The 26,596-nt window shown below is 44.2% G+C and overlaps 2 protein-coding genes across 2 annotated transcripts; both read left to right on the top strand.

Annotated features, from left to right (window-relative positions):
* The first annotated feature begins 295 nt into the window (after positions 1 to 295).
* On the top strand, positions 296 to 9,724 carry LOC308238641 (complement factor H-related protein 3-like). The gene is made up of 7 exons (XM_080650861.1): positions 296 to 444; positions 2,439 to 2,612; positions 3,894 to 4,088; positions 4,505 to 4,675; positions 6,085 to 6,261; positions 6,481 to 6,663; positions 9,151 to 9,724. The coding sequence occupies exons 1-7, from the start codon at positions 387 to 389 to the stop codon at positions 9,345 to 9,347; spliced, it is 1,155 nt and encodes a 384-aa protein (XP_080506987.1). The 5' UTR covers positions 296 to 386; the 3' UTR covers positions 9,348 to 9,724.
* A 1,539-nt stretch (positions 9,725 to 11,263) lies between these two features.
* On the top strand, positions 11,264 to 26,409 carry LOC308238639 (complement factor H-related protein 3-like). Its single transcript, XM_080650858.1, has 10 exons — positions 11,264 to 11,416; positions 13,488 to 13,682; positions 14,896 to 15,072; positions 16,192 to 16,374; positions 18,642 to 18,815; positions 20,164 to 20,358; positions 21,013 to 21,189; positions 22,949 to 23,125; positions 23,344 to 23,526; positions 25,376 to 26,409. Exons 1-10 carry the CDS (start codon positions 11,359 to 11,361, stop codon positions 25,570 to 25,572), a joined length of 1,716 nt encoding a protein of 571 aa, XP_080506984.1. The 5' UTR covers positions 11,264 to 11,358; the 3' UTR covers positions 25,573 to 26,409.
* The last annotated feature ends 187 nt before the right edge of the window (positions 26,410 to 26,596 follow it).

Genomic DNA, 26,596 nt, shown 5'->3' with positions numbered 1-26,596 from the left:
TCACAGGGACATGCAGTCAGAGCTATTCCCACGTGAACCTCCTGGTTAAGAAGGAACCTCCCCCATTCCCAAGAAGTGTTTAACTTAAAGATAAATGTTTTATATCACTTTTGGATCCAGTTTATAACTTTTCTAAGCAAAGTTGTACCAGTACATGTCAGGGGATGAAGTCAAGAAATGATTGTGAAATCGTTCACGAAAAGTTACAGATATTGCAAAAGTCTTTGAACTTGGATATCTACCGAGTGACGTCAGTCAACTAGCATCCTGGTATTTCACTTAAATCCAGGGTCTCACTCACACTTGGTAACGGCTCATGAGGCAGATTTGAAGCCCCTAACAGCAGCGCTGGACCATCTGTGCTAACACCCCCGGGGAGCCCCACCATGCTGTTCCTAGTCAAGGTCATCCTCACCCTGTGGGTCTCCTGGGCTCGTGGACAAGGTGAGTTGACACTGACGGGAAGATTTAGCTCTTTCTTAAGTAGGATTCGACCTTTATCATGTGTCTTTAAGGTTTTTTTAAATCCTCACCCGAGGATTGATCTTTTAATCCTCTCTCCATTGATCTTGAGAGCGAGAGAGGACAGCAGGGAGAAGGGAAAGAGGGGAGAAAAAAGGGTAGAGGGAGAAGCAGAGAGAGAGAGCGAAAGGGTAGAGGGAGAGGCAGAGAGAGAGAGAGAAAAGGGTAGAAGGAGAGGTAGAGAGAGAGAGAGAAAAGGGTAGAGGGAGAGGCAGAGAGAGAGAGAGAGAGAGGAACGGGTAGAGGGAGAGGCAGAGAGAGAGAGAGAGAGAGAAAAGGGTAGAGGGAGAGGCAGAGAGAGAGAGAGAGAGGAACGGGTAGAGGGAGAGGCAGAGAGAGAGAGAGAAAAGGGTAGAAGGAGAGGCAGAGAGAGAGAGAAGAAAGGGTAGAGGGAGAGGCAGAGAGAGAGAGAGAGGAAAGGGTAGAGGGAGAGGCAGAGAGAGAGAGAGAGAAAAGGGTAGAGGGAGAGGCAGAGAGAGAGAGGAAAGGGTAGAGGGAGAGGCAGAGAGAGAGAGAGGAAAGGGTAGAGGGAGAGGCAGAGAGAGAGAGAGAAAAGGGTAGAAGGAGAGGCAGAGAGAGAGAGGAAAGGGTAGAGGGAGAGGCAGAGAGAGAGAGAAGAAAGGGTAGAGGGAGAGGCAGAGAGAGAGGAACGGGTAGAGGGAGAGGTAGAGAGAGACATCAATGTGAGAGAGACTGGGTGCCTCTACCACAAGCACCAGCCGGGGCCTTGAATGGAATCTGCCACTGAGACATGTGCCCTTGACCAGGAGTTGAACCCACCAGCTAGGGCTATTTGAGGGTAATTTACCACAACTTTGGTCTCTGCATTCATTAAGGGACAATCTCTCACAATAAGGCATTTGGAGGAATGATGGAAAGTACCAAGATGTGCTAAATAAAAATCACCTTTAGCCCAATTCATCCATCCCTATGCAAATGGATGTTTCTACTGATTCACAACATGGAGTGCCAATATGGAATTATTATTCATCTTCCAAACCTTAATGATGGCTTCTAACAGCAGAAAAAATGTGGCCTCACACGTTTGTACTATCTCAGTTGTTACTATTTTGGTAGAGGCACTGGCCCTGGCCATGTTTTAACAGCACCGTTTGCTGTAATGGAGATTATTAGAGTAGGACATTACAATTTGTCAAGGGATTTATGCCCACTGCTTGAAAGCAACCACCAGAAGTTCTTCTATTCTTAACTAATTTAACACAATTCTCCCAATAGTATTTGGTTGGTCTCTTAGGGAAAGCTGTATTTTTATGTGTGTCTCATAGTTTTTGACTTCAAGCACTGGTGTTAAATTTAGCTATACTACAAAGTAAAAACTAAGATAGGTAGACTGGACTGCAATAGTAACATGAAAATATGATAGATATAGCAGATTAAAATGTGAGAGAAAATAAAAGTATTTTTATTTTTAAAATATAGTTTATTGACTTCAGAGTGGAAGGAGAGGGAGAGAGAGTGGAAACATCAATGGTGAGAAAGAATCTTTGATCGACTCCCTCCTTCACACCCCCTACTGGGCATCAAGCCCCCAACTCAGGCATGTGCCCTGACCAGGAATTGAACCATGATTTCTTGGTTCATAGGTCAATACTTTACCACCAAGCCACACCGGCCTTGCAAAAAATTTAACATTTTTCAGGTTCATTTGAGGTTAGTGTCAATTAACATCAAACTCTGGAGACATAATTTACTTAACACGTGTGTCTAGAAGTCACATATATTTTCTACTAGTTTTAATATAATCGTTGCTAATATATATATATAAGGACAGGGTGCTCATTTGAATGCCCTTTTGCTCTTTGAAAAGAACAAAAACATGATGTTCACTTTATTCTGATGTCCTTGATGATTTTCATGTGATTTCTGCTTAACACACTTGTCCTTTTACTTTTCAGAAATAGCATGTGACCCTCCAAGAATTGAAAACAGTCAGTACATTCCTCAAAGGACCAATTACGGACTGGGAGACACAATCACATACTACTGTACAAAGGGCTTTTTCCCTTCCTCCTGGGGAAATACTGCAAAATGTACTGACAAAGGCTGGGTTCCTCCTCCAAGATGTAGCTGTAAGTTCCCTTCATGTCTTCACCCGCTTCTTAATTCTGCAATTACTTCTCTTAAACTTACAAATAAAGGGGATCTGCCTGACTGGCATGGCTCGCAGGCGTCCTCAAACTACAGCCCGCGGCCCACAGGCGGCCCGCCGAGGACATGTATCCGGCCCGCCGGGGGCCGCTGCCTGTCCTGCTTAGCAGCCGACACATCCCGGGCCCGCAGTGCACATAGGAATTTGTTCATAGTTGTTTTTTTTAAACTATAGTCCGGCCCTCCAATGGTCTGAGGGACAGTGAACTGGCCCCCTGTTTAAAAAGTTTGAGGACCCCTGGCTCAGTGGTTGAGCATTGACCTGTGAACTAGGAGGTCACAGTTCAATTCTTAGTCAAGGTACATGCCCAGTTTGGGGGCTCAATCCCCAGTCTGGGACATTGCAGGAGGCAGCAGATCAATGATTCTCTCTGTCCATTGATGTCTCTCTCTCTCTCTCTCTCTCTCTCTCTCTCTCTCTCTCTCTCTCTCTCTCTCCCCTCCCCCTTCCTCTATGAAATCAATAAAAAAAAAATTAAAAATTAAAAAAATAAAGGTGACCTAATGAGTCCAAATCTTTGCCTCACTGAGAAGGTAAAGCAGAGGGCTTCAAGGCAGTCTTTGATTTCCAGCCTCACTCAAGGAGACAGGCACGGGGCTCCCTTGTATGAGGGGGAATGAATGTGGGAGACATTGTCACACAACGCCCCTCAGGCCACAGGGTATTTCATTCCTGGGGGGTTGCCCCTTTCCCGGTGTTTTCTGACTCTACAATCTCATTGCTGTTCCTTGTATACCAGTTCATTGTCAAAGGGGCCCCCATTTAAGCTGGATCTTCCATGGATGACAAATGAAATGATACACATAACAGGTCAATGGCTCCGTGTTCATTCAAGGCCAAGGCCAAATGAATGTGGACAGTCAGGTGCCTTAAAGAGGAGGCCATGACCACCGTGACACAGACCTCAGTGAGCATAACAATGACAAGGAGAGTGACTATTTATGTAGATAAAATATCATTTAAATAATCATTGTGTAGATAATGATTCAATATTTGTACATATTGTGAAATGATCAGAAAACAAGTGTTATTCACATCATCTGAAGATTATAATTTTTCTTGTCCTAGAAAGCCTAATGCAATGAGTGTAATTATGGGCATATGAGAATATAATTCATCAGTGGAACAAGGTATCTCTCGTTACATTTATATTAAGGTAAAAGATTACTTATACTGTTTTTTTGTTTGTTTTAATTGCTAGTAAATCCCTGTGAATTTCCAAAAATAAAGCATGGACTCCTATACAGGGAAGACATATATAGATCATACTTCCCAGCACCGATAGGACAATGGTTTTACTATTCCTGTGATAAAAACTACGTGACTCCTCCTGAATATTTCTGGCATTACATTACTTGCACACAAGATGGATGGACCCCGGAAGTGCCCTGTCGCAGTGAGTAAACCTCTCTGTCCTCTGCGCGTCACAATAGTTCAGGGTTCAGAGAGCAAAACATGAGCACCCCTGAGCCTGTGTAAGAAAAATATGGGCAAGGGAAGAGTTCTATGAGCAGAAAGACCAATATAGATATTTTCTTTTACGATAGGTCCCTCATTAAAAACATGGGAGATTGAAAAAAGACTTTATAACGATGTTGATATCATTTATTCATAGTGTAGTTGTGAAAACTACAGATAAATCATCTTTAATCTTGGTTTTCCTTTTTCACACACATTTACTAGCAACGTTCGTTTTACTTAAGCTGCATGTTGGGTTGCTTATGCATTCTAGTTTAAAGATTGTAAAGATGATGTTTAATTCATGGCTATGACTACAATTATTCCTTTTTATGATGATTGTGTAATTCTCAGGAAAGTGTGATTTCAATTATTCGGAACATGTACGTTCTCCACCTAAAGCACAAAGATATGTACAGGGACAGTCCATCCAAGTTGTCTGCCATCGGGGCTACAGTCTCTTAAACCCACAGAGCACAGTGACATGTACGGAGAACGGCTGGTCCTCGCCTGCCAGATGCATCCGTAAGTGAACCACTCTGATATCCAGTCCATCTGGGACTTTCTAAAACCAGACGTATCACTGTGGAAAGTTTAATGTGTCCACTCTCAAGGTGAATGGGCCACGCCTTCTTAGCTTTAAAACAAAGGCCTACTTCATTTCCTGTTCCAAATGTGTTCGCAAAGTTTTAAATTTTTTGATAACGAATAGGTCGTTAATATTGTAGTAAGTAACAGTGAGCAACAAGTCATGAGTACTGTGAAATAACGTTAAGTGAAACAGAGATTAAGATCACGCACTGTGTGTGTTCATTGAAGAAGCATTGAAAATGTCGTTTAAATTAAAAATAAATACACTGCTTTCCCAATGTCACATATATATCGCTGTCAACCATTTCACCTATGAGTGTATGTATTCATGCTATGAGGTTATCAATGAAGATTCTCATATGCAGTCATATCTGCCTTTTACATGCTAAGTACACAGGATTCTAGAAGTCATTTTGTGGGTGTTTAGAAATGAGAGAATAATTGTAATGGACATGGTATTATACATCAGGACATAATAGAGCTGATCTTTAATTGGAGTCTTCTTACATGTGTGTATCAAAGCAGTGGTCACTAATTGGAACCGGGAATTCAGGAACCTACTGAACCTTTAAAGGAGTGTCTTTGTCCAGCTTTCCCTACACCCAGTACTCGGGTTGAAATACTTACCATTAATTCACTCAGACTAAGAACATTTATAGATATTAAAAAAATAAGACTGTGTTCAAGAAAAACTAAACTACATGCTACAGAAAGTGGGCAAATTGACTTAAAAAGCACACAAAGAGATATCCGTTCTTACATTTTTAAAGCCTGGCTTTCTATTTCATGGACTCCCTTTAGTGAAAAAGCTGAACCCTTTGCAATGCATTTTTAAAATCAATGTGGAGAAACTTTCAATTCTGGGAATCATTAGGGAAAGGAGGGTGTTTTATATAAACACGTGGATCCTGTATCCAAAGACTACAGTCTTTCTCTAAGACTCACACTCTTAGTGGTAGTATGTTTGCTACAAAAATACATACATTACCTCTTACATTCACAAATGGTGTTGTCCTTCAAATGATAGCATCGTATCATGATAGTAGTGTAATGTAGTAACAGCCAGTGCCATACTCACAGCTAAAAATAGGTTTTGACCAAAGATTTCTAACCTGTATTTAGAGGTTTTGAATGATTGGAAAAAGTATGGGTAAGGAAATCTATTCTTCATGTCATACAATTCATCCAGCTTACCATATCACTAACTCAGGTAACTGTCACCTGATACTTCACTTATCCACACACCGATGGTAAAGTTTAGTATTGCCAGCATGAGATTTTCTTAGTTGGATTCTACATGATACGGCATTAGAAATACAATGATGACCTTTATTTTGCTTCAGAACATTGTGACATACCAATATTCGAGAATGCCATAGCCACAATCACTGGAAAAGCATTTCGACCCAATGACACGTTGGACTACCAATGCCTGGATGGCTACGAAAACAAAGATGGAAACGCCCTGGGCTCCATGGTGTGTGGTGAGGACGGCTGGTCCCACTTGCCAACCTGCTTTAGTAAGTGTTTTGATTCCAGCATTTCCTTTTCCAAGAATTGAGAAATCTGCATGTATGGAGTCCTCGCTTGAGTGTGGGGATCTAAGGCATTTTGAACAACATGGTGGTTACAAGGTTTAAAATGCAAAAGAGGGACAACAGTTTCTGTTCAGCTTTACATGAATAGTTTCCAACAAAACCACAATTTTTCTCTTCAACAGTTAAAATGCTCTTTTTCAGAAACTGCACACAAGTGTGGGCATCCTCCAGCGATTAGCAATGGAGCCATCACCTCCTTGCCATTGGAAGTGTATCCTCCAGGGTCAAGAGTGGAATACCAATGCCAGGCCTACTATGAGCTCCGGGGTCCTATAGATGTAACCTGTAGTTATGCAAAGTGGTCCGAACCCCCGAGATGCATAGGTAAGTTCTCAAGAATCTTCTGGATCCTGAGACCATGAGGGTGATGTTTATGAGCTCGCGTGCGGTCTACTAGTCATGGAGTCAGAGTCTACAACTGTGCTCACCAACAGCTCTCCGGCTCAATGTTTCACATTGCAGACTTGTGTGTAGGGCTATGAGCATGGAGAATCCCTATGTGAACAATGATAAAGGTCCTTTAAACAGGAACATTGGGAGAGGCTCATTCTGATACATTAACTGACCCCACAGTGGACCATACCTGACTCATCCTCTCCTGTGTATGTGTCCCCTTCTGTGGGAGATTATAGCAACCCCAGTAAGTCCAGGACCGGAAATCAAAGTTACCATACCCAAGTCAGAATAGTCTAGAAATACCAAACTGGGTTATATAGAAAAGAAAGTATTGAATTTCAAAAAAAAATTCTAAATCTGAAGCTGAAATGATTAAGTAGATGGACAAGTCTAACACATGTGTCCCAGCACAAGCAAGAGCTGTTCCCACAACCTAGAATAAGAAGCCATTTTCATTATCTTGGGACACAAATCAGTTCTGTGACAGAGCTAAGACTATGTTTGAGTCTTGGAATTGAAATAAGCAGAGAGCATTTACGAAGGTCATCAAAGGCAACATCCAACATCTTGTAAAAAAAATTACACAGACATATGGTATATTAAAGCAAGGAGGTAAATTTTGCTTGGAGTAGTAAAGTTATAAAGGAAAGATCAGAAAAAGTGTTTTGTCAGGTGTGTGGAACTCACATAATATATACATCTGAATGTACTGGGAAACATTTCAAAATTTCTGGATATCAGGAGTCATATGTGTTATTCTATCATGTTTCATCATGTAATAGTTAATGGGATGTGTTGGAACATAACCTTTAGCTATGTCTAAGGCCTTATCAATGACAGTGATGGCTGAACTAGAATATAAAATACTTGCTTCAAGAGAAGAGTAATAGGAGTCAAATTATCTTCAAAATTGGACTTAAGAAAAGTTGAAATACTGCCATTTGCAGCAACATGGATGGACCGTGAGAATATCGTGCTAAGGGAAAATTTTTTACTTTTAAGTCAGACAGAAAGAATATGAACCATTGATTTCACTTATATGTGGGATAGAAAGTTGCAACAAATGAACAAACAATAAAATCTCACAGACAAAGACAACACTATAGTGGTTACCAGAGGGGAAGCGGGTGGGGCAGTAGTAGAGGGTAAAGAGGGTCAGATATATGTCAGTGAAAGATGATTTGATTTTGGGTGATGGGCACACAATGTAATATACAGATAATGTTTTATAGAATTAAACATTCAAAGCCTATGTAATATTATTCGCCAATATCACCCCATAAATATCATTTTTTAAAGTAAATGAAAAATTTTAGCATGTATAAAGTTCTACAATGTAAGAACAGTCTCCCCATAGAAAAAAGAAAATGTCTGAAACTTTATTACAATACTAGAGGCCTGGTGCACGAAGATCTGTGCATTTGGGGGGTCCAGCGGGGAGGGGGGGTTCCTAAGGGGATGTCCACCTGCTGGCTTAGGCCCGCTCCCTGGGGGAACGGGCCTAAGCTGGCAGTCAGACATCCCTCTGGCAGCCCGGGAGCCCTCTGGGGATGTGCAACTGATGGCTTAGGCCCACTGTCCATGGGGAGCAGGCCTAAGCCACAGTAGGACATCCTTAGCGCTGCTGAGGAGGCAGAAGAGGCTCCAGCCACCACCGCTGTACTCGCAGCCATCAGCCCGGCTAGTGGCTGTGCGGAGCTCCCCTGTGGGAGTGCACTGACCACTGGGGCGCAGCTCCTGCGTTAAGCGTCTATCCCCTGGTGGTCAGTGTGTGTCATAACGACCGGTCTTTCCCAGTCTTTCCGCCATTAGGGTCAATTTGCATAGTACCTTTTATTATATACTAGAGGCCCAGTGCACGAATTTGTGCACCATTGGGGTCCCTCGGCCTTGCATGCGGGATCAGGCCGAAACCCGTTCTCCAACATCCCCTGAGGGGTCCCATATTGCTAGAGGGAACAGGCTAAGCCAAGGGACCCCACCGGTGCACATTTGGGGTCAGGGAGGGATGCAGGAAGTTGGCCAGCCAGGGAGGGACTGAGGAAGGGCTCCAGACCATCTCGCTCAGTCCTGATTGGCCAGACCACAGCAGCAAGCTAACCTACTGTTAGGAGCGTCTGCCCCCAGGTGGTCAGTGTACATCATAGCGAGTGGTTGAGCGGCCTTAGCATATTACACTTTGATTGTTTGAACTGATGAACAGAAGACCAGGCACTTAACATATTAGGCTTTTATTACATAGGAGGATATGAATGTTGCTTACAGTCAAATTGCAATAGCAACACACTTGGCCCACATGATGTATATTTGCTCTTTTCATTATTTCATCCTCTAGGCTAGTGATTGGGTTGAAGGTTTATTTGTTTATAAAAGGAAAGATTCCTAATTGCTTTTATTCATTTCTTCTACTTTCAGATCCCTGTGTAATATCAGAAGAAATCATGAATGAAAAGAACATCCAGTTAAAAGGGAAAAATGACAAAACCTATTATGCAAAAACAGGGGATATCATTGAATTTATGTGCAAATCAGGACACAAGGCGGTGACGTCAGTGGAGTCATTTCAAGCCATGTGTCTGGAAGGGACCGTTGAGTACCCCACGTGTAAATGAAGAAGCCCTGTGGCCCCAGATATGTGGCCAGTCCCACCGACTGCTCTTCCTGCCTCAAAGCTTGCCAGTCTTCTGGCATTGCCTGCTCTTTCCCACTATATTTCAAAGGACATAAAAGCAATATTTTAACCTCCTTCTTAACTTAATCGTCTCCCAAAGATGTTAACACAACTATATCATCGCTTACACTTGCACCAAGACAATAATTCCTCACGATCATGAGATTCGACTATTTGGCAATAGAGCAATAAACAGCAATGGACGGAACAGGGTGGCTTTCTGCCTATTCAATCGGATGTTTAACCAGTCAAACAAAACATTGGAGCTTAGAAGGTACTGCGGGAAGTCGTACAATAAAAAGCTACACGTTCAAAATGCCCTGTCTGGTGTGGTTCCGTGGTCAGAGCATTGGCCTGAGGACCAGGGGTTCAATTCCTGGAGGTCAAGGGCATGTACCTGGCTTGCAGGGTTGATCCCTGCCCCCGGTGGGGTGTGTGCAGAATGCAAGCAATCGATGTGTCTCTCTCACATCTCTCTCTTCTCTTCTCTTCTCTTCTCTTCTCTTCTCTTCTCTTCTCTTCTCCTCTCCTCTCCTCTCCTCTCCTCTCCTCTCCTCTCCTCTCCTCTCCTCTCCTCTCCTCTCCTCTCCTCTCCTCTTCTCTTCTCTTCTCTTCTCTTCTCTCCTCTTCCTGCCCTCCCTTCCACTCTCTCTAAAAATCAATGGGAAAATATATCCTCGGGGGGGGGGGGGGGATTAACAACTATGCCTTCATAGATAATATACATTCAAATACTAAGTGGAAATAACCTCTTTACTACGTTCTCCTACTGGAGTCAGAGGTGAATCGTGAACTGAAGAAGACTCGTTGCGAGGAAGAAGGGCAGCCTTCATGGTTCCAGCTACAGGGTGTGAGCTGTTGGATGGAGTTGAACCTTGGCTCTTCTATGTGACAAAAATAACCAGTTATTTTAAAGTTACAAATCTTAAAATAGTCCCCTGACCCGAAGTCAATATGGGAACTGAATTTCTGTTTTCTCAGAACCCATTCTGAAAGCACATGACGACAAATCCAAGTCCCGTCCAGGGGAAGCTCTGTGATAACTGGTCTCCAGTTAGTATTTGAGCAGAAGCTGATCGGCCAAACCAGTTCTCAGACTGGGTTAGACGTCACGCTTCCCATTTTCTCCGTGGCACGCCTCTGGTTATGTGGTGCCCTCAAATGAAAGGGGCCTGGGCCGGCCAGCGTGGCTCCGTGGGTTGGACGCCAAGCCATGCACCTAGAGGGCACAGGTTCATTCCAGGTGAGGGCTCATGCTGGGGTCATGGGTTCGATCCCCAGTAGGGGGCGTGCAGGAGGCAGCAGGTAGATGTTTCTCACCTTTGATGTTTTTCTCTCTCCCTGGGCCTCCCTCTCATTTAAAAACAAGCAAAACATATGAAAAAAAAAAAAAAGAACTTGAACGTGAAGAATGTGCTGAAATCCTTGGACTGGGTGGTGGGGTCTGTTGTGAATTTGCCAAAAAAAAAATCAGTGCTGCCCTACAGAAGGAGCGGACACTGTGTGGACACACTGGCTGGTGTCCATTGACCCCTAAGGACTGCAGCCGGGTGAGAGCAACGAGAGGACAAGAGACAGTCACAGGGACATGCAGTCAGAGCTAATCCCACGTGAACCTCCTGGTTGAGAAGGAACCTCACCCATTCCCAAGAAGTGTTTGAAGATTGGAGTTTTGTATCACTTTTGGAACCAGCCCATGACTGTCCCTAAGAAAAGCTGTAAGTACCTTTCAGGGAAGTCACTCAGGAGATGATTGTGAAATCGTTCATGCAGATTTACAGTTATTGCAAAAGTCTTTGAACTTTGATATCTCCCGAGTTGACCTCAGTCAACTAGCTTCCCGGTACTTTCACTTAAATTCAGAGCCACACTTGGTAAGGGCTCAGGAAGCAGATTTAACCCCAAACAGCAGCGCGGGACCATCTGTGCTAACACCCCCGGGGAGCCCCACCATGCTGTTCCTAGTCAAGGTCATCCTCGCCCTGTGGGTCTCCTGCGCTCATGGACAAGGTGAGTTGCAAACAGAGCTGACCAGGCAGCGTGCTCCGACCTGGCACTTCATGTTACATCTACGTTCATGGGTCTGTTTTTTTAATGGCTCGACCAGGAAGCCCCGTCTGTATTGGGAGATCACAACAGAGAATAACCTTTTGAGGAAAATACAACCAATTATGTTTAATTTTGCTTCCCGAGTTCCACAGCGAAAGGGCTGGCAATGCCGATTGCGCGAATATTGGACTGTGTTCAGACACATTGGGAACGATGGCAATCCTCACAATCTTATGTGTGGTGATTGCTTTATAGGTTGCTTTGTGAAAACTCCTGAAATCAGTCATTTCAAGTACGTGCCGCCGTGTACTGTATCTCAATTAACCCCTCATAAGCCTGTAAAAGTAATGAACATTGCAATCAACTTAGTATTGCAATGAGTTAGCAGCGGGTAAAAAGAAATGTCTGTTTCAACAAAAAGTAAAATACATTCTTAATTTCCAGTGGAATCTCAATCATTTTTATTAGATTTCTGAGTTCACTGTTAAGTGTTGAGTAAATAAATTCATGTATTTCATAGCATTATCTCTATGGTGCACTGACATGCATTCTTTAGAATAATATGTGGTCTCTATTATGTGTCAATGCAACCCCATATGTTAAATAATGGTACCTTATAACAAATATGATTGGTAGTTTCTTTAACTCATCTTTAATGAAAAAGCAATTTATTTTGTACATGAGTTCTAATAGCATTCATTGCATTTTAGAATCTGTAAGATTTTATTTACACAATGACATTTCCTCCCCCCCTTTTACCATCCTTCTGAATATTTCATCTTAACTATTCTATCATTTAAAATCCCTTATTTTGCCGAAACCGGTTTGGCTCAGTGGATAGAGCGTCGGCCTGCGGACTGAAGGGTCCCGGGTTCGATTCCGGTCAAGGGCACGTACCTTGGTTGAGGGCACATCCCCAGTGGGAGGTGTGCAGGAGGCAGCTGATCGATGCTTCTCTCTCATCGATGTTTCTAGCTCTCTATCCCTCTCCCTTCCTCTCTGTAAAATATCAATAAAATATATTTAAAAATAAAATAAAATAAAATCCCTTCTTTCCCTGAAATCACATTCTCTCATTCCTGAGTCGCTGTAAAGGAGACCTCTAGCATGCCTTAGGAGACTTTGTCCCGCCACTTGCAAATCGCTGTGCTTGTTCCTTAGTTACAGGAGGAATTCGTTTACGTAACATGCGGCTTGCGGCATGCGGCTGATGTCCATTAGGTCAGTTTACATTTGGGCAATTCCTTCACTGGCCACCCCAATGACACCCACTCAGCAAAGCTTCCGACCCAGGCTAACACTGTTCTTCACTAATGAGCTCTTTCTGAAAGGAACCTTGAGCCCCGGTGTGGCCAGGTGCTGGGCCATCATCCATGCCCTGAACTGTTGTCGATTCGATCCCCAGTCAGGGCACATGCCCGGGTTTGGGGCTCAATGGCCCATATCAGTGTTTCTCTCTCTATATCCCTCCTCTTTTTTCTTTCCCTTGTAAATCAATAAAAAAAAAGAAAATCTTTTTTTTTTTTTTAAGTAGCTGGCCAGTGTAGATCAGTGGTTGACTGAGCAACGTCCCATGCGCAGGAGGTCACGGTTCGATTCCCGGTCAGGGCCCATGCCCAGGTTGCAGGCTTGATGCCCAGTGTGCAGGAGGCAGGCGGACAGTGACTCTCTCTCACCACTGATGTTTCTCTCTCTCCCTCCCCTTTCCGCTCTCTAGAATCCATACAAATACACATTTTTTAAAAGATGGGAACCAGTGCACTCTTTCAAACGCTCTGTAGTAGGAGGTGCACCGATGTGTCAGGGCACAGCCACCGCTCAGGGGCCCGGCCCCTCGTGCGGACAGAAGCACCTCTGTGTGTTCAGTTGGCACGGGTTGGACTGAAGTCCACACTCCCGGGGCCTCAGCATGTAACTGTGCGCGCAGATAAGGCCTTTGAAGAGGTGATTACCTTCAACAGGGCCTGAAGGGGGTGAGGCTGATAAAGGAGAATTGTTCGTTCATCCGGGATCCTGTCTTCTCTTCCTTCAGGAAGAACTTGTGATTTCCCAGAAATAAAACATGGAAACATATATGAGGAGAACAGCTATAAGCCAGCCTTCCCGGTCGCTGCGGGGAGATACTTCTACTACTCCTGTGATCGCAGCTTCGTGTCCCCTTCCGGATCCCTCTGGACTCGGATAAACTGCACGGAGGAAGGATGGTCGCCGAGGCCGAGATGTATCCGTGAGTAAGAGCCCCCACCGTTCCCCGATGAGGTTCTCAGCGGACTCAGTGAAGGGGCGGGAGGGGGCGTGCAGGAGGGATCACAGGATCTAGACCAGCCGTGGGCAAACTACGGCCCGCGGGCCGGATCCGGCCTGTTCGGCTGTTCTATCCGGCCCGCAGAGCCGAAAGAGCAGAGGGTTCTCTTGCTGTCCCCTCCGCTCCTTTACTTTGAATGTATATTAGTTCACACAAACACTCCATCCATGCTTTTGTTCCGGCCCTCCGGTCCAGTTTAAGAACCCATTGTGGCCCTCGAGTCAAAAAGTTTGCCCACGCCCTAACCGGTTTGGCTCAGTGGATAGAGCGTCGGCCTGCGGACTCAAGGGTCCCAGGTTCGATTCCGGTCAAGGGCATGTACCTTGGTTGCGGGCACATCCCCAATAGGGGGCGTGCAGGAGGCAGCTGATCGATGTCTCTCTTTCATCGATGTTTCTAACTTTCTATCCCTCTCTCTTCCTCTCTGTAAAAAATCAATAAAATATATTTAATAAAAAAAAAAAAAGTTTGCCCACCCCTGAAACCATCACCGTGTCAGGGGCTGGTGGAGCCAGCGAAGGGAAGGTAGGTCATTCTTCAGAAACTGCATCCGCAAAAAGGAAGATACAAACTGGATGAAATATCTACATTTTCCGTGTCAAATACCCATGGTGGGCCATGTCCACTACTGAGATGTAATTGATTAGTAAACACGCTCCCTTGGTCATTATAAGAACACAATGTTTCTCGGGAGCGTTCATTTTTGACATGTAACCTCTGTCCACCCTATGCTGTCCCTCTGGCTATTCCAGGAGCATTTTTGCGAGGTTCCTTCCTTTGTATGTTTGTGAGTTACACCCTCTCCCTCTCTCCGTGAGGGCGGAGCCGCCAAGAGAACCATCAGGAGAGAGAGCAAGGATGCGAGCAAGCCCGGGGGATGGAGGGCTGGGAAGCGATTGAGTCCATCGCATGAGAAAAACCACCGTCACTTCTCTGATGTCCCAAAGCCCGTGACAAACGTACAAACGTGCTTTACAGAGCAGTCAGGACTGAGCGGTAGCACACGTTCCCATGGTCATTGGCGTGAACTGGTTTTTAAGGGCGTCATCTTCACCTTTGATTTCTGCCTGGAAGCTGGCCCCATGGAGCCGCTTTCCCCAGGCAGGATTCCTGGTCATCACCGTTGCATTTGCAGGACAGTGCTTCTTCCCTTGGGTGGAACATGGGCGCTCCCCATCTTCAGGGCAAACGCACCAGGAGGGGGACACGGTGCAGATCGTCTGTGACAAGGGCTACAGCCTCGCCAGCAGCCAGGATGTCATCACGTGTGCGGAAGGCGGCTGGTCCACACCCCCGACGTGCAGCCGCATCAGTAAGTGCAACGCTGCGCTCTGAGGTTCTGTCTCCTTCTGCATTTTATAAAGAAAGAGCTGTGGCCCCGGCTGGTGTGGCTCAGTGGATAGAGCGTCGGCCTGCGGACTGAAGGGTCCTGGGTTGGATTCCGGTCAAGGGCACATGCCCAGGTTGTGGGCTCCATCCCCAGTAGGGGGCGTGCAGGAGGCAGCCGATCCATGATTCTCTCTCATCGTGGATGTTTCTCTCTTTCCCTCTCCCTTCCTCTCTGAAATCATTAAAAACATATTTTAAAAAAGCAATAGCTTGTCAAACTACAGCGGGAAGGCAGAGGAGGTTTTGGGGGGGGCGGGGGGGCTGTAAGAGATCAACTGAAGGACTTGTACGCATGCATATAAGCATAACCAATGGATAAAAGACACTGGGGGGTGGGCAGGTAAAGGCATGTACTGGGGGGAAGGGGAGGCTGAGGGGAGGTCAATGGGGGAAAAAAAAGAGACATATGTACTACTACTTGTAATACTTCAAACAATTAAAAAAAAAAGAAATATTAATTGAAAAAGAAAAAAAGAAAAAAGCAATAGCTGTAGCCCTGGCTGCTGTGCCTCGGTTGGTTGACTGTCATCCCCTGTTGGTTCGATCCCGGTCAGGGCACATGCTGGGGTTGTGCTCTTGATCCCCCGTAGGAGGCATGCATGAGGCAGCCAATCGATGTTCCTCTCTCTCTCTCTCTCTTTCTCTCTCTCTCTCTCTCTCTCTCTCTCTCTCTCTCTCTCTCTCTCTCTCCTCCCCTTCCTCTCTATCTAAAAATCAATTTTTAAAAATTTTAAAGGAAAATAAAGATTAAGTACCTAGAATCCGAAGGCACACTGAACCATGTGTCGGCCCATTTTTTTCACCACAACGGGACAAAGCACGTGGATTTCTTTCTGGCTTATGTGAGTCTCACCGTAGCATCAATGGAAGGGCTGCAAAACGTTGTGATTCTCACTTTAGATGATTAGAATTTCTCCAATGAATCCTTTCTCTCCTAGACCCCCCCTCACGTCTTCTTATTACCTATTGTGAGGGATTTGTACATTCCACGGTGTTCTGTCAGATGGTTTTTGTCTCTTAATAAATCAAATAATACTTGTAGATTCTGCAGGAAAATGTGGGCCCCCTCCCGCTATTGACAATGGAGACATTACCACCTTCCCATCACCAGTCTACGCTCCCGGGTCTTCAGTGGAGTATCAGTGCCAGGCCTACTATGAACTTGAGGGAAACAGGAGAATAACGTGCCGTGACGGAAAGTGGTCCGAACCACCCAAATGCTTGGGTAAGTCCTGTAATATCCTCGAGGCCCTGGGAAACCCATGCAATGAACGCCCTGTTTGCTGCTTACAACAGAACCTGCATGGACTGTCTCCTGTTCTGTTGACCACCAAACAGTCATGGCTGAGGGTATAAAGTCTGAAAAATTCTGGAGCAACAACAGCAAGAAACAATCATTTTTCTTTATTGTAATTTATTGTCCCCATCACCACTTATGCCCCCTCCATGCTCTCCACCTCCACCACCCCCTTCAAGGATCCTTTAATGAAAGCCCTTCATAGCGTAGTTGACATTGTGAACATTGATTATAACATGCAATGATCACACATTCCACAGAGTACCTCATTTTTACATCATTGATCGTTTACAATGAGTTATAGCAACATGATGGATTTTCAATGAAGTGGTTTGGAAAGGGTTTGAGAATAAATTCCTGGATCTGTGTAGAAAGTTCTTCAGGAAAGTAGAAAATATCTGTATAATACTTAGTTGTATTTATTTATTTATTTATTTATTTATTTATTTATTTTTATCTTCAGGTGCATGTGTAATATCAGAAGAAATCATGAATGAACATAACATAGAGTTGAAGTGGTCATATGAGAAAAAAGTTTATGTTAGAACAAACGATTTTGTTGAGTTTAGGTGTCGACGTTATTATCGTTCAATGTCACCAGCATCTGCATTCCGAGCACGATGTCGAGAAGGGAAAGTGGAGTATCCCACTTGTGCATAAAATGAGAGCTATGTGGCAGGTTCCACATTAAAATATGCGCCTTCATTCAGAATTTTTAAATATTAATCCAGTTCTTCTCAATTTATTTTTCTGTAACTCGCTTTTATTCACTCATCAGAACTTGCATTAAATACCATGTGGAAGATGTCATTGTAATCTGAGAGGCCAACGGATTTCTTCTTATAAGCATCTCAGTAAAATGTGACAAACCAACATGCTATGTGTTCCGTCTCTGGCCAGAAATCACCTCAGTGCCTGTCTCTATCCCTCATTGATGTTTCTCTCTCTCTCTCTCTAAAATCAATAAAACATGAAAAAAAAAGTTGAATATCAAGAATGTGCTGAAATCCTTGGACTTGGTGGTGGGGTCTGTTGTGAATTTGCCAAAAAAAAAATCAGTGCTGCCCTACAGACAGGAGCGGACACTGTGTGGACACACTGGCTGGTGTCCATAGACCCCTAAGGACTGCAGCCGGGTGAGAGCAACGAGAGGACAAGAGACAGTCACAGGGACATGCAGTCAGAGCTATTCCCACGTGAACCTCCTGGTGGAGGAAGAACCTCCCCCATTCCTAAGAAGTGTTTAAAGATTAGAGTTTTGTATCACTTTTGGAACCAGCCTTACTATTACTGTCCCTAAGGAAAGCTGTCCAAGTACCTGTCAGGGAATGAAGTCAAGACATGATTGTGAAATCGTTCATGCAAATGTACAGAATTGCAAAAGTCTTTGGACTTTGTTATCTCCCGAGTTGACCTCAGTCAACTAACTTCCCGGTACTTTCACTTAAATTCAGAGCCACACTTGGTAAGGGCTCAGGAAGCAGATTTAACCCCAAACAGCAGCGCGGGACCATCTGTGCTAACACCCCCGGGGAGCCCCACCATGCTGTTCCTAGTCAAGGTCATCCTCGCCCTGTGGGTCTCCTGGGCTCGTGGACAAGGTGAGCTGAAACTGATGGGAAGATTTAGCTCCTTCTTAAGTAGGACTTTGCCCTTTTTCATTTGCCTTTACTTTTTTTTAATCCTCACCCGAGGATATTTTTTCCATTGATCTTTAAAGAAAGAGTGGATATGAGGGAGAAGGGGGAGCGAGAGAGGGCGAGAGAGAGAGCAAGAGAGAGAGGAACATCAATGTGAGAGAGACATATGGATTGGTTGCCTCTCACACTCACTCCAACCAGGGTTGTCTGTAATTTTTTAATAAATTGACCAGTAGACAGTTTCTGTGTTGTAAGGTAACAATAAATAATACCTTGATGGAGCCTGGCCCATGTGGCTCAAGTGATTGAGTGTTGACCTATGAACCAGGTCATCTTTTGATTCCCGGTCAGGGCGCATGCCTGGGTTATGGGCTGGATCCCAGTAGGGGGCGTGCAGAAGGCAGCCTAGCAATGATTCTCTCTCATCATTGATGTGTCTATCTCTCCCTCTCCCTTCCTCTCTGAAATCAATAAAAATGTATATTTTTTTAAAAGAATACATTGATGGGATAATTACTAGTATCTGCATAATCCACATGTCCTTTTTCTTTTCAGAATTAACATGTGACCCTCCAATAATTCCCAACGGTGACTTTGCTCCTAAAATGAACCAATACGAACTTGATTATGTAATCACATACCAGTGTAGAAATGGTTTCTATCCTCCCTTGATGGGAAATAAGACAGAATGCACTCTTCTAGGCTGGCTACCTCTTCCAAGATGTGTCCGTAAGTCCCATTCATGTCTTGACCTGCTTCTTCGTTATGAAATTACTTCTCTTAAACCCAAAGAAATGGGTTCCTGAGAAGCCCAGTCATGGCCTCACTGAGAAGGTAAAGCAGAGGACTGACAGGCATTCTTTGCTTTTCAAAGTCTCCAATTCTAAGTGGGACAACATCCCGTCATTGTAAGTGAAAAAAACTCTTCTAAATTTTGCTATTCAATGTTAAGTGTGTGTGTGTGTGTGTGTGTGTGTGTGTGTGTGTGTGTGTCAGATAATATAATTCTAATATCTGACCTAGGATATTGGGTAAGACTACTACCATTCAACACCTGGTACATTAGACATTGATGTCTGTGTAACAAACACCCCTGAACATACTGCCTCATACAACCGCCCCCTGTGTGTCAGCGTGGGCGGGGTCAGCATTTGGGAGCCGCTTCGCTGCCTGGTCTGGGGTGCTCCCTGCTGCTCCCTGGGTCGCTGCCCAGGGCGTGTGCAGGAGCCTGCACATCCGTCCACCTGGGCGTCTCCATCGGTGGCCTGAGTGGCAGGTAACCCTCCCCAGAGCGAGAGACCTGAGGGCCCTGGAGGCGCCTCCATGGCATTGATGACCTGGTCACACAGGGTCCCCTCAGCCACGTGAACTCTTCAGAAGAGCGTCCCTGAGTCCGGCCTCACTCAAGGGAGGGGCACGGGGCTCCCTTGTATGAGGGGGATGAATGTGGGAGACATTGTGCACTTGCTAAAGCCATCCCCTGTCACACAACGCCCCTCAGGCCACAGGGTATTTCATTCCTGGGGGGTTGCCCCTTTCCCAGGGTTTTCTGTCTCTACAGTCTCATTGCTGTTCCTTGTATACCAGTTCATTGTCAAAGGGGCCCCCACTTTAGCTGGATCTTCCATGGATGACAAGAGAAATGATACACATAACAGGTCAATGGCTCCGTGTTCACTCAAGGCCAAGGCCAAATGAATGTGGACAGTCAGGTGCCTTAAAGAGGATGCCATGACCACCGTGACACAGACCTCAGTGTGCATAACAATGACAAGGAAAATTATTGTCTATTGATTGATTGGTTGCCTCCTGCATAAAGTGGGCATATAATTATTAGTTTCAGGTGTACCCTCTTATGATTCCATATTCGTATATATTGTGAAATGTTCAGAAAACAAGTGTTATTTACATCATCTGAATTTTATAACTTTTCGTGTCCTAGAAACCCTAACGCAATGTGTATTATCTGTACGATAAGAAACGGAAATAATTCACCGTTGAAACAATTTAACTCTCATTGGATTTTTGTGAATGCAAAACATTATTCAGACTGTGTGTTCTTTGTTTTCGTTGCTAGTGAAACCCTGCGGATTTCCGGAAATAAAACATGGACGGCTGCTCCATGCTGATACATCTAAATCACACTTTCCAGTATATATGGGGCGATCGTTAGCCTATTTCTGTGACTACGGCTATGTGCCTCCTTCACAGACTAGCCTGGGTGTCATGACTTGCACACAAGATGGATGGTCACCGGAAATACCCTGCCTCAGTAAGCCAGTCTCTTCCTCCTGTGCACGTAGAAACATTTCACGGTGGAGAGAGAAAAACATGAGTCCAACAAGGTCGAGGGAAGCGCTCTATGAGCAGGAAGACCAATGTAGGATTTTTCTTTTATGATAGACTCCTCATTAACAGTATGGGAGACTGCCCTAGCAGGTTTGGCTCAGTGGATAGAGTGTCAGCCCTCGGAGTGAAGGGTCCCGAGTTCGATTCCAGCCAAGGGCACGTACCTCGGTTGTAGGTTCCCCAGCCCTGGTCAGGGCGCATGTAGAAAGCAACCAATCATTGGATCTCTCTCACATCGATGTCTCTCTCTGTCTCTCCCTCTCTCTTCCACTCTCCCTAAAAATCAATGGGGAAATATCCTCGGGTGAGGATTCACTGAAAAAAAGAAAATGGGGGATCAAAATAAAAACTTTATAACAATAGTGATGTCCTTTATTCATAGTTTAATTGGGAAAACGACAGATTCTCTTTCATCTTGATTTTTCTCTTTTAAAAAACACTTGCTGGCAACTCTAGTTCCTCTCAAGCGATGTGTTCTTTTTGGGTGCTCATGCATTCTACCTTAAATATTGCAAAGATGATTTTTCATGTCTTAAACCAAATTTCTTATTTCTTATTATCAATTTATACTTCCTAGGGAAATGTTCTTTCAAGCATCTGATACATGGGTATTCTCCAGTTACTGAAGAAATATATGTCCAGGGCCAATCTAGAACTGTTATGTGCCACCTGGGCTACGGTCTTCAAAACCCACAGAATACGATGACCTGTGGGGAGAACGGCTGGTCCCCTCGTCCCGTATGCATCCCTGTGAGTAAGTAAACAGCTCCAAGACCCAGTCTGTCATTTTCTGAGACCAGACTTATTTCTGTGGAACATTTCATGTGTCGACTCTCAAGCTGAATGGACCAAGTCTTCTTTGTTTTAAAAGTAAGGCATAGTTCGCCATGGCTGGTGTAGCTCAGTAGTTAGAGTGTGGGCCCGAACACCCAAGGGTCTTCAGTTTGATGTCCCACAAAGGGCACATACCTGGGTTGCAGGTTCAATCCCAGGGATATGCAGGAGGCAACCAATCGATGAGTCTCTCTCTCTCTCTCTCTCTCTCTCTCTCTCTCTCTCTCTCTTTCCGCCACTCTCTCCCTCCCATCCACTCTCTCTAAAAATCAATGGAAAAAATATCCTTGGCCGAGGATTAACAACAACCAAAACAAAGATATTTTAGTTTTTTGTTCTGAATGTGCCTGAAAAGTTCTAACTTTTTGACAGCAAATAGATTATATCATTGTATTGAATTAAGTAACGGTGAACAGTAAGTCATGAATGTTACTAGTGTTCAATAAAAAGGAGGTTAATTTTATAATACTTGAGTCATTTATACTGAAGCCATGCTGTGTGTTCACTGAAGAAGAATTTAAAATATAGCTTACATTAAAAATAAATACACCACTTGCCCAATGTCACATATATATTGCTGTCAACCATTTCACCTATGGTTGTATGTATTTTTTAAATATATTTTTATTAACTTCAGAGAGGAAGGGAGAGGAAGAGAGTGATATAAACTTCAGTGATGAGTAAGAATCATCGATCAGCTGTCTCCTACTGGGGACTGAGCCCGCAATCTGGGCATGTGCCCTGACCCGGAATTGAACCATGACCTCCTGGTTCATAGGTTGATGCTCAACCACTGAGCCTTGCTGGCAGGACTATGATTGCATGTATTAATGCTATGAAGTTATAAATGAGGGCTCTTATCTGTAGTCCTATCTGGCTTTCACAGGTTAAGTAGACGGGATTCTGTAAGTTGTTTTGTGGATATCATTTAGAAATGAGAGAATAATTGCATTATACATCAGGATCTAGTAGAGCTGAACTTTCACTGGGGCCCTGCGTGTTTTAGAAAAGCAGTGACCACTGATTTGAACTGGACTTCAGGAATCTGAGCGAAACAACAGCCTAAGCAGGTAAAGGAGTCTCTTTGTCCAGCTCTCCCTACACACGGCACGCGGGTTGAGTTATTTACCACTAATTCACTCAATAACCTTTGCAGACTAGGAACATCTACAGATATTAAAAAATAAAACTGTTTTCAAGAAAAACTACACCGTATGCGACAGAAGGTGGGATGATTGACTTTAAAGAACCCAAGGAGATATCAGTTCTTACATTTTTAAAACATTGTTTTCCATTTCAGGGGCTCCCTGTAGTGAAAAAGCTGTACCCTTGGCCATTCGTTTTTATACTCAATATGGATACGTTTTCTATTCTAGGAGTCATTATGGAAGAGAAGGTCTTTATATACATACATGGATCATGGATCATAGGACTACAGTCTTTCTCTAGGTCAGACGAAAGGTTCCTAACCTATATTTAGAGGTTTTGAATGGTAGCAGAGAGGATGGGTCAGGAGATCTATTCTTCTTGTTCTATAACGTGTCCAGCCCAGAGTAACATGGACTCAGAGAGTTGCCACCTGAAACTTCACTTATCCACACAAATGGATGAGACTCGCTTTCTTAGATGGGACTTGATTCGGCATTAGAAATACAATGGTCACCTTTATTTTGCTTCAGAACATTGTGACATGCCAATATTTGAGAATGCCAGAGCCGTATTCACCGGAAAACCATTTCGACCCAATGACACGTTGGACTACCAATGCCTGGATGGCTACGAAAACAGAGATGGAAGCACCAACGGCTCGATGGTGTGTGGTGAGGACGGCTGGTCCCACTTGCCAACCTGCTTTAGTAAGTGTTTTGATTCCAGCATTTCCTTTTCCAAGAATTGAGAAGTCTGCATGTATGGAGTCCTCGTTTGAGTGTGGGGATCTAAGGCATTTTGAACAACATGGTGGTTACAAGGTTTAAAATGCAAAAGAGGGACAATAGTTCCTGTTCAGCTTTACATGAATAGTTTCCAACAAAACTACAATTTTCTCTTCAACAGTTAAAATGCTCTTTTTCAGGATCTGCCGACAAGTGTGGGCCTCCTCCAGCGATTAGCAATGGAGACATCACCTCCTTCCCATTGGAAGGGTATCCTCCGTGGTCAAGAGTGGAATACCAGTGCCAGGCCTACTATGAGCTCCGGGGTCCTAAAGATGTAACCTGTAGTTATGCAAAGTGGTCCAAACCCCCGAGATGCATAGGTAAGTTCTCAAGAATCTTCTGGATCCTGAGACCATGAGGGTGATGTTTATGAGCTCGTGTGCGGTCTACTAGTCATGGAGTCAGAGTCTACAACTGTGCTCACCAACAGCTCTCCGGCTCAATGTTTCACATGCGGAGACTCGTGTGTAGGGCTATGAGCTTGGAGAATCCCTATGTGAACAATGATAAAGGTCCTTTAAACAGGAACATTGGGAGAGGCTCATTCTGATACATTAACTGACCCCACTGTGGTCCATACCTGACTCATCCTCTCCTGTGTATGTGTCCCCTTCTGTGGGAGATTATAGCAACCCCAGTAAGTCCAGGACCGGAAATCAATGTTACCATACCCAAGTCAGAATAGTCTAGAAATAGTGCCAAGCTAGATTTTATGGGAGGGAAAGCATTGCTTTTCAAAGATAAATTCTAAACCTCAAGTTTGATGGACTGAGTAGATGGACAAGTCTAAGACGAATTTCACAGCACAAGCAATATCCGTTCCAAACATTAGGACTAGAAAGCAGTTCTCATTCTCTGAGGACATAAAATCAGGTCTGTGACAGAGATAACAAACAAGCAACAACTCATAGACACAGACAACAGGATGGTGGTTACCAGAGGGAAGGAGCTAGTGGGATAGTAAAGGATAAAGGGGGGGTCAAATATACGGTGACAGGAGATGTGAGTTTGGGTGTTGGGCACACAATGCAATATACAGATGGTGCATTATAGAATTGTGCACTGGAAACCTATATAATTTTATTAACCAATGTCACCCCACTCAATTGAATCAAAAAAAGAAAGTTAGCATGGTTAGCATGTAATACTTTCCACAATGCAATAGCACCTTGCCTGCAGGAAATAGACAAGGTTGTAAGCAATAGAATAATATATGAAATGATGCTTACAGACACATTGCAATAGCAATAAACTAGTACCTCCCTCATGTCACTAAGAAAAACTTTCTGAAGAAGAAAATATTTATACAGATTTTACAGATAGGGGCACAGGGGGGATAGTGATGTAGAGCAATGTGTTCATAATCAAGTAGGGATTGTAAAATTCTCTAAGTATCTACCCTTGCATCCATGCAGCCTGCTTACCATGAAGAATGAAGATTAGATAGATGGTAGGTAGATAGATAGATAGATAGATAATAGATGATAGATAGATAGATAGATAGATAGATATAGATATGATAAATGGATGTGGGTAGGTGGATGGATGGATGGATGCATAGATTGATTGATATAGAAATATAAAAATATATTATCAAGTATATATAGTTGTATTTTAATAGAATATTTATTAGAAATTGTGTGATTTCCTATGGTTCTCTTTCCCCGTTTTGTGGGCATAGAGAAAAATATTAGCATCATGTAACCCAGCAGAATGAGACTGAACTGGGAGCATTTGTAGCCACTGCCAGCTGAGTGGCACATGGACAAGGAAGAACCATGGGCACCATGGAGCAGGCTCCCATGTCCCCTGGATAGGAAGTCACCCTGTGGGTGCCCACATCCCACAGACAGAGCCAAGGCCCTGGGGTCACACTGCCGGTCCACACGCATCGTCCACCTGATGAGCTCTGTGACCTTGGACAGGTGTGCCTGACCCTCCCTTCCCCTCAGCCTCCTGGTGTGTGAGGAGGAGCAGCTGCCGGCTGAGGAGCTGTGAGGCCCACAGACGGGGCGGAGAACAGGACTCGGCCCACGTTGATGATGTACATTAGCTCTTTCGATAACTTCACCATCTTATGTTGACCTAAACCCATCATTGGGTTGAAGCTTTATTAGTCCATAAAAGGAAAGATTCCTAATTGCTTTTATTCATTTCTTCTACTTTCAGATCCCTGTGCAATATCAGAAAAAATCATGAATGAAAAGAACATACGGTTAAAAGGGAAAGATGACAAACCCTATTATGTAAAAACAGGGGGTATCGTGGAATTTATGTGCAAATCGGGACACAAGGCAGTGACGTCAGTGGAGTCATTTCAAGCCGTGTGTCGGGAAGGGACCGTGGAGTACCCCACGTGTAAATGAAGAAGCCCTGTTGCCCCAAATATGTGTCCAGTCCCACCGACTGCTTCTCCTGCCTCAAAGCTTGCCAGTCTTCTGGCATTGCCTGCTCTTTCTCACTATATTTCAAAGGACATAAAAGTAATATGTTAACCTCTTTTTCATTTTAAAGTAAACAGTACCATTGCTTACACTTGTACCAAGACAGTAATTATTCACCATGGAAGGGTTAGACTACTTGCCGATGGATCAATAAACAGCCATGGCGGTAACTGTGTGGCTTTCAGCCTATTGAATCGGATGCTTAAACAATCAGTATAGATCTTAGAATATACTGGGGGAAATAGTCCAATCAAAAATGAGATGTGAAAATAGTAAGTGAGCCCGGCTGGCGTGGCTCAGTGGTTGAGGGTCGACCTATGAACCAGGAGGTCACGGTTCAGTTCCCGGTCAGGGCACATGCCCGGGTTGCAGGCTCCATCCCCAGTAGGGGGCGTGCAGGAGGCAGCCCATCCATGCTTCCCTCTCATCACTGATGTTTCTCTCTCTCTCCCTTTCCCTTCCTCTCTGAAATCCATAAAAATATTTAAAAAAAATAATTCTAAAATAGCAAGTGAAAATAACTCCTTTCCAATATCCCCTCACTGGAGTCAGAGGGCGGATCCCTGGACAGAAGCATCGCTGAGGGGAGAGGCAGTGTTCAGTCTATTTCCATGGGTGTGGTTTTACAGAGTCATTTTTTTTTTTTTATTGATCAACTTAAAATATTGGCTTATTTATTGGAATTTCCAGATGCAAAATCAGAGTCGATTATTTTAAACATGAGATCTTCAAAATACCTGGTCATTCCTGTTGCTGAGTAAATACAGAAACTGAATTTTTCTTTTCTCTCAAGTTGTGTTGAAGACATACACAAACAAATGCAAGTCCCCGTCCATTGTATCCCTGTGTGATAACTAGTCTCCCATTGGTATGTGAGCCCCTGAACTGAAGGGTTGAGGGTTCCATTTCAGTCAAGGGCATGTAGCTCTGTTGTAAGCTCCATCCC

The sequence above is a fragment of the Plecotus auritus genome (genome assembly GCF_963455305.1).
Source record: "Plecotus auritus genome assembly, chromosome: 14".
Classification (NCBI taxonomy): domain Eukaryota; kingdom Metazoa; phylum Chordata; class Mammalia; order Chiroptera; family Vespertilionidae; genus Plecotus; species Plecotus auritus.
This window is presented reverse-complemented; position numbering and strand designations above follow the sequence as displayed.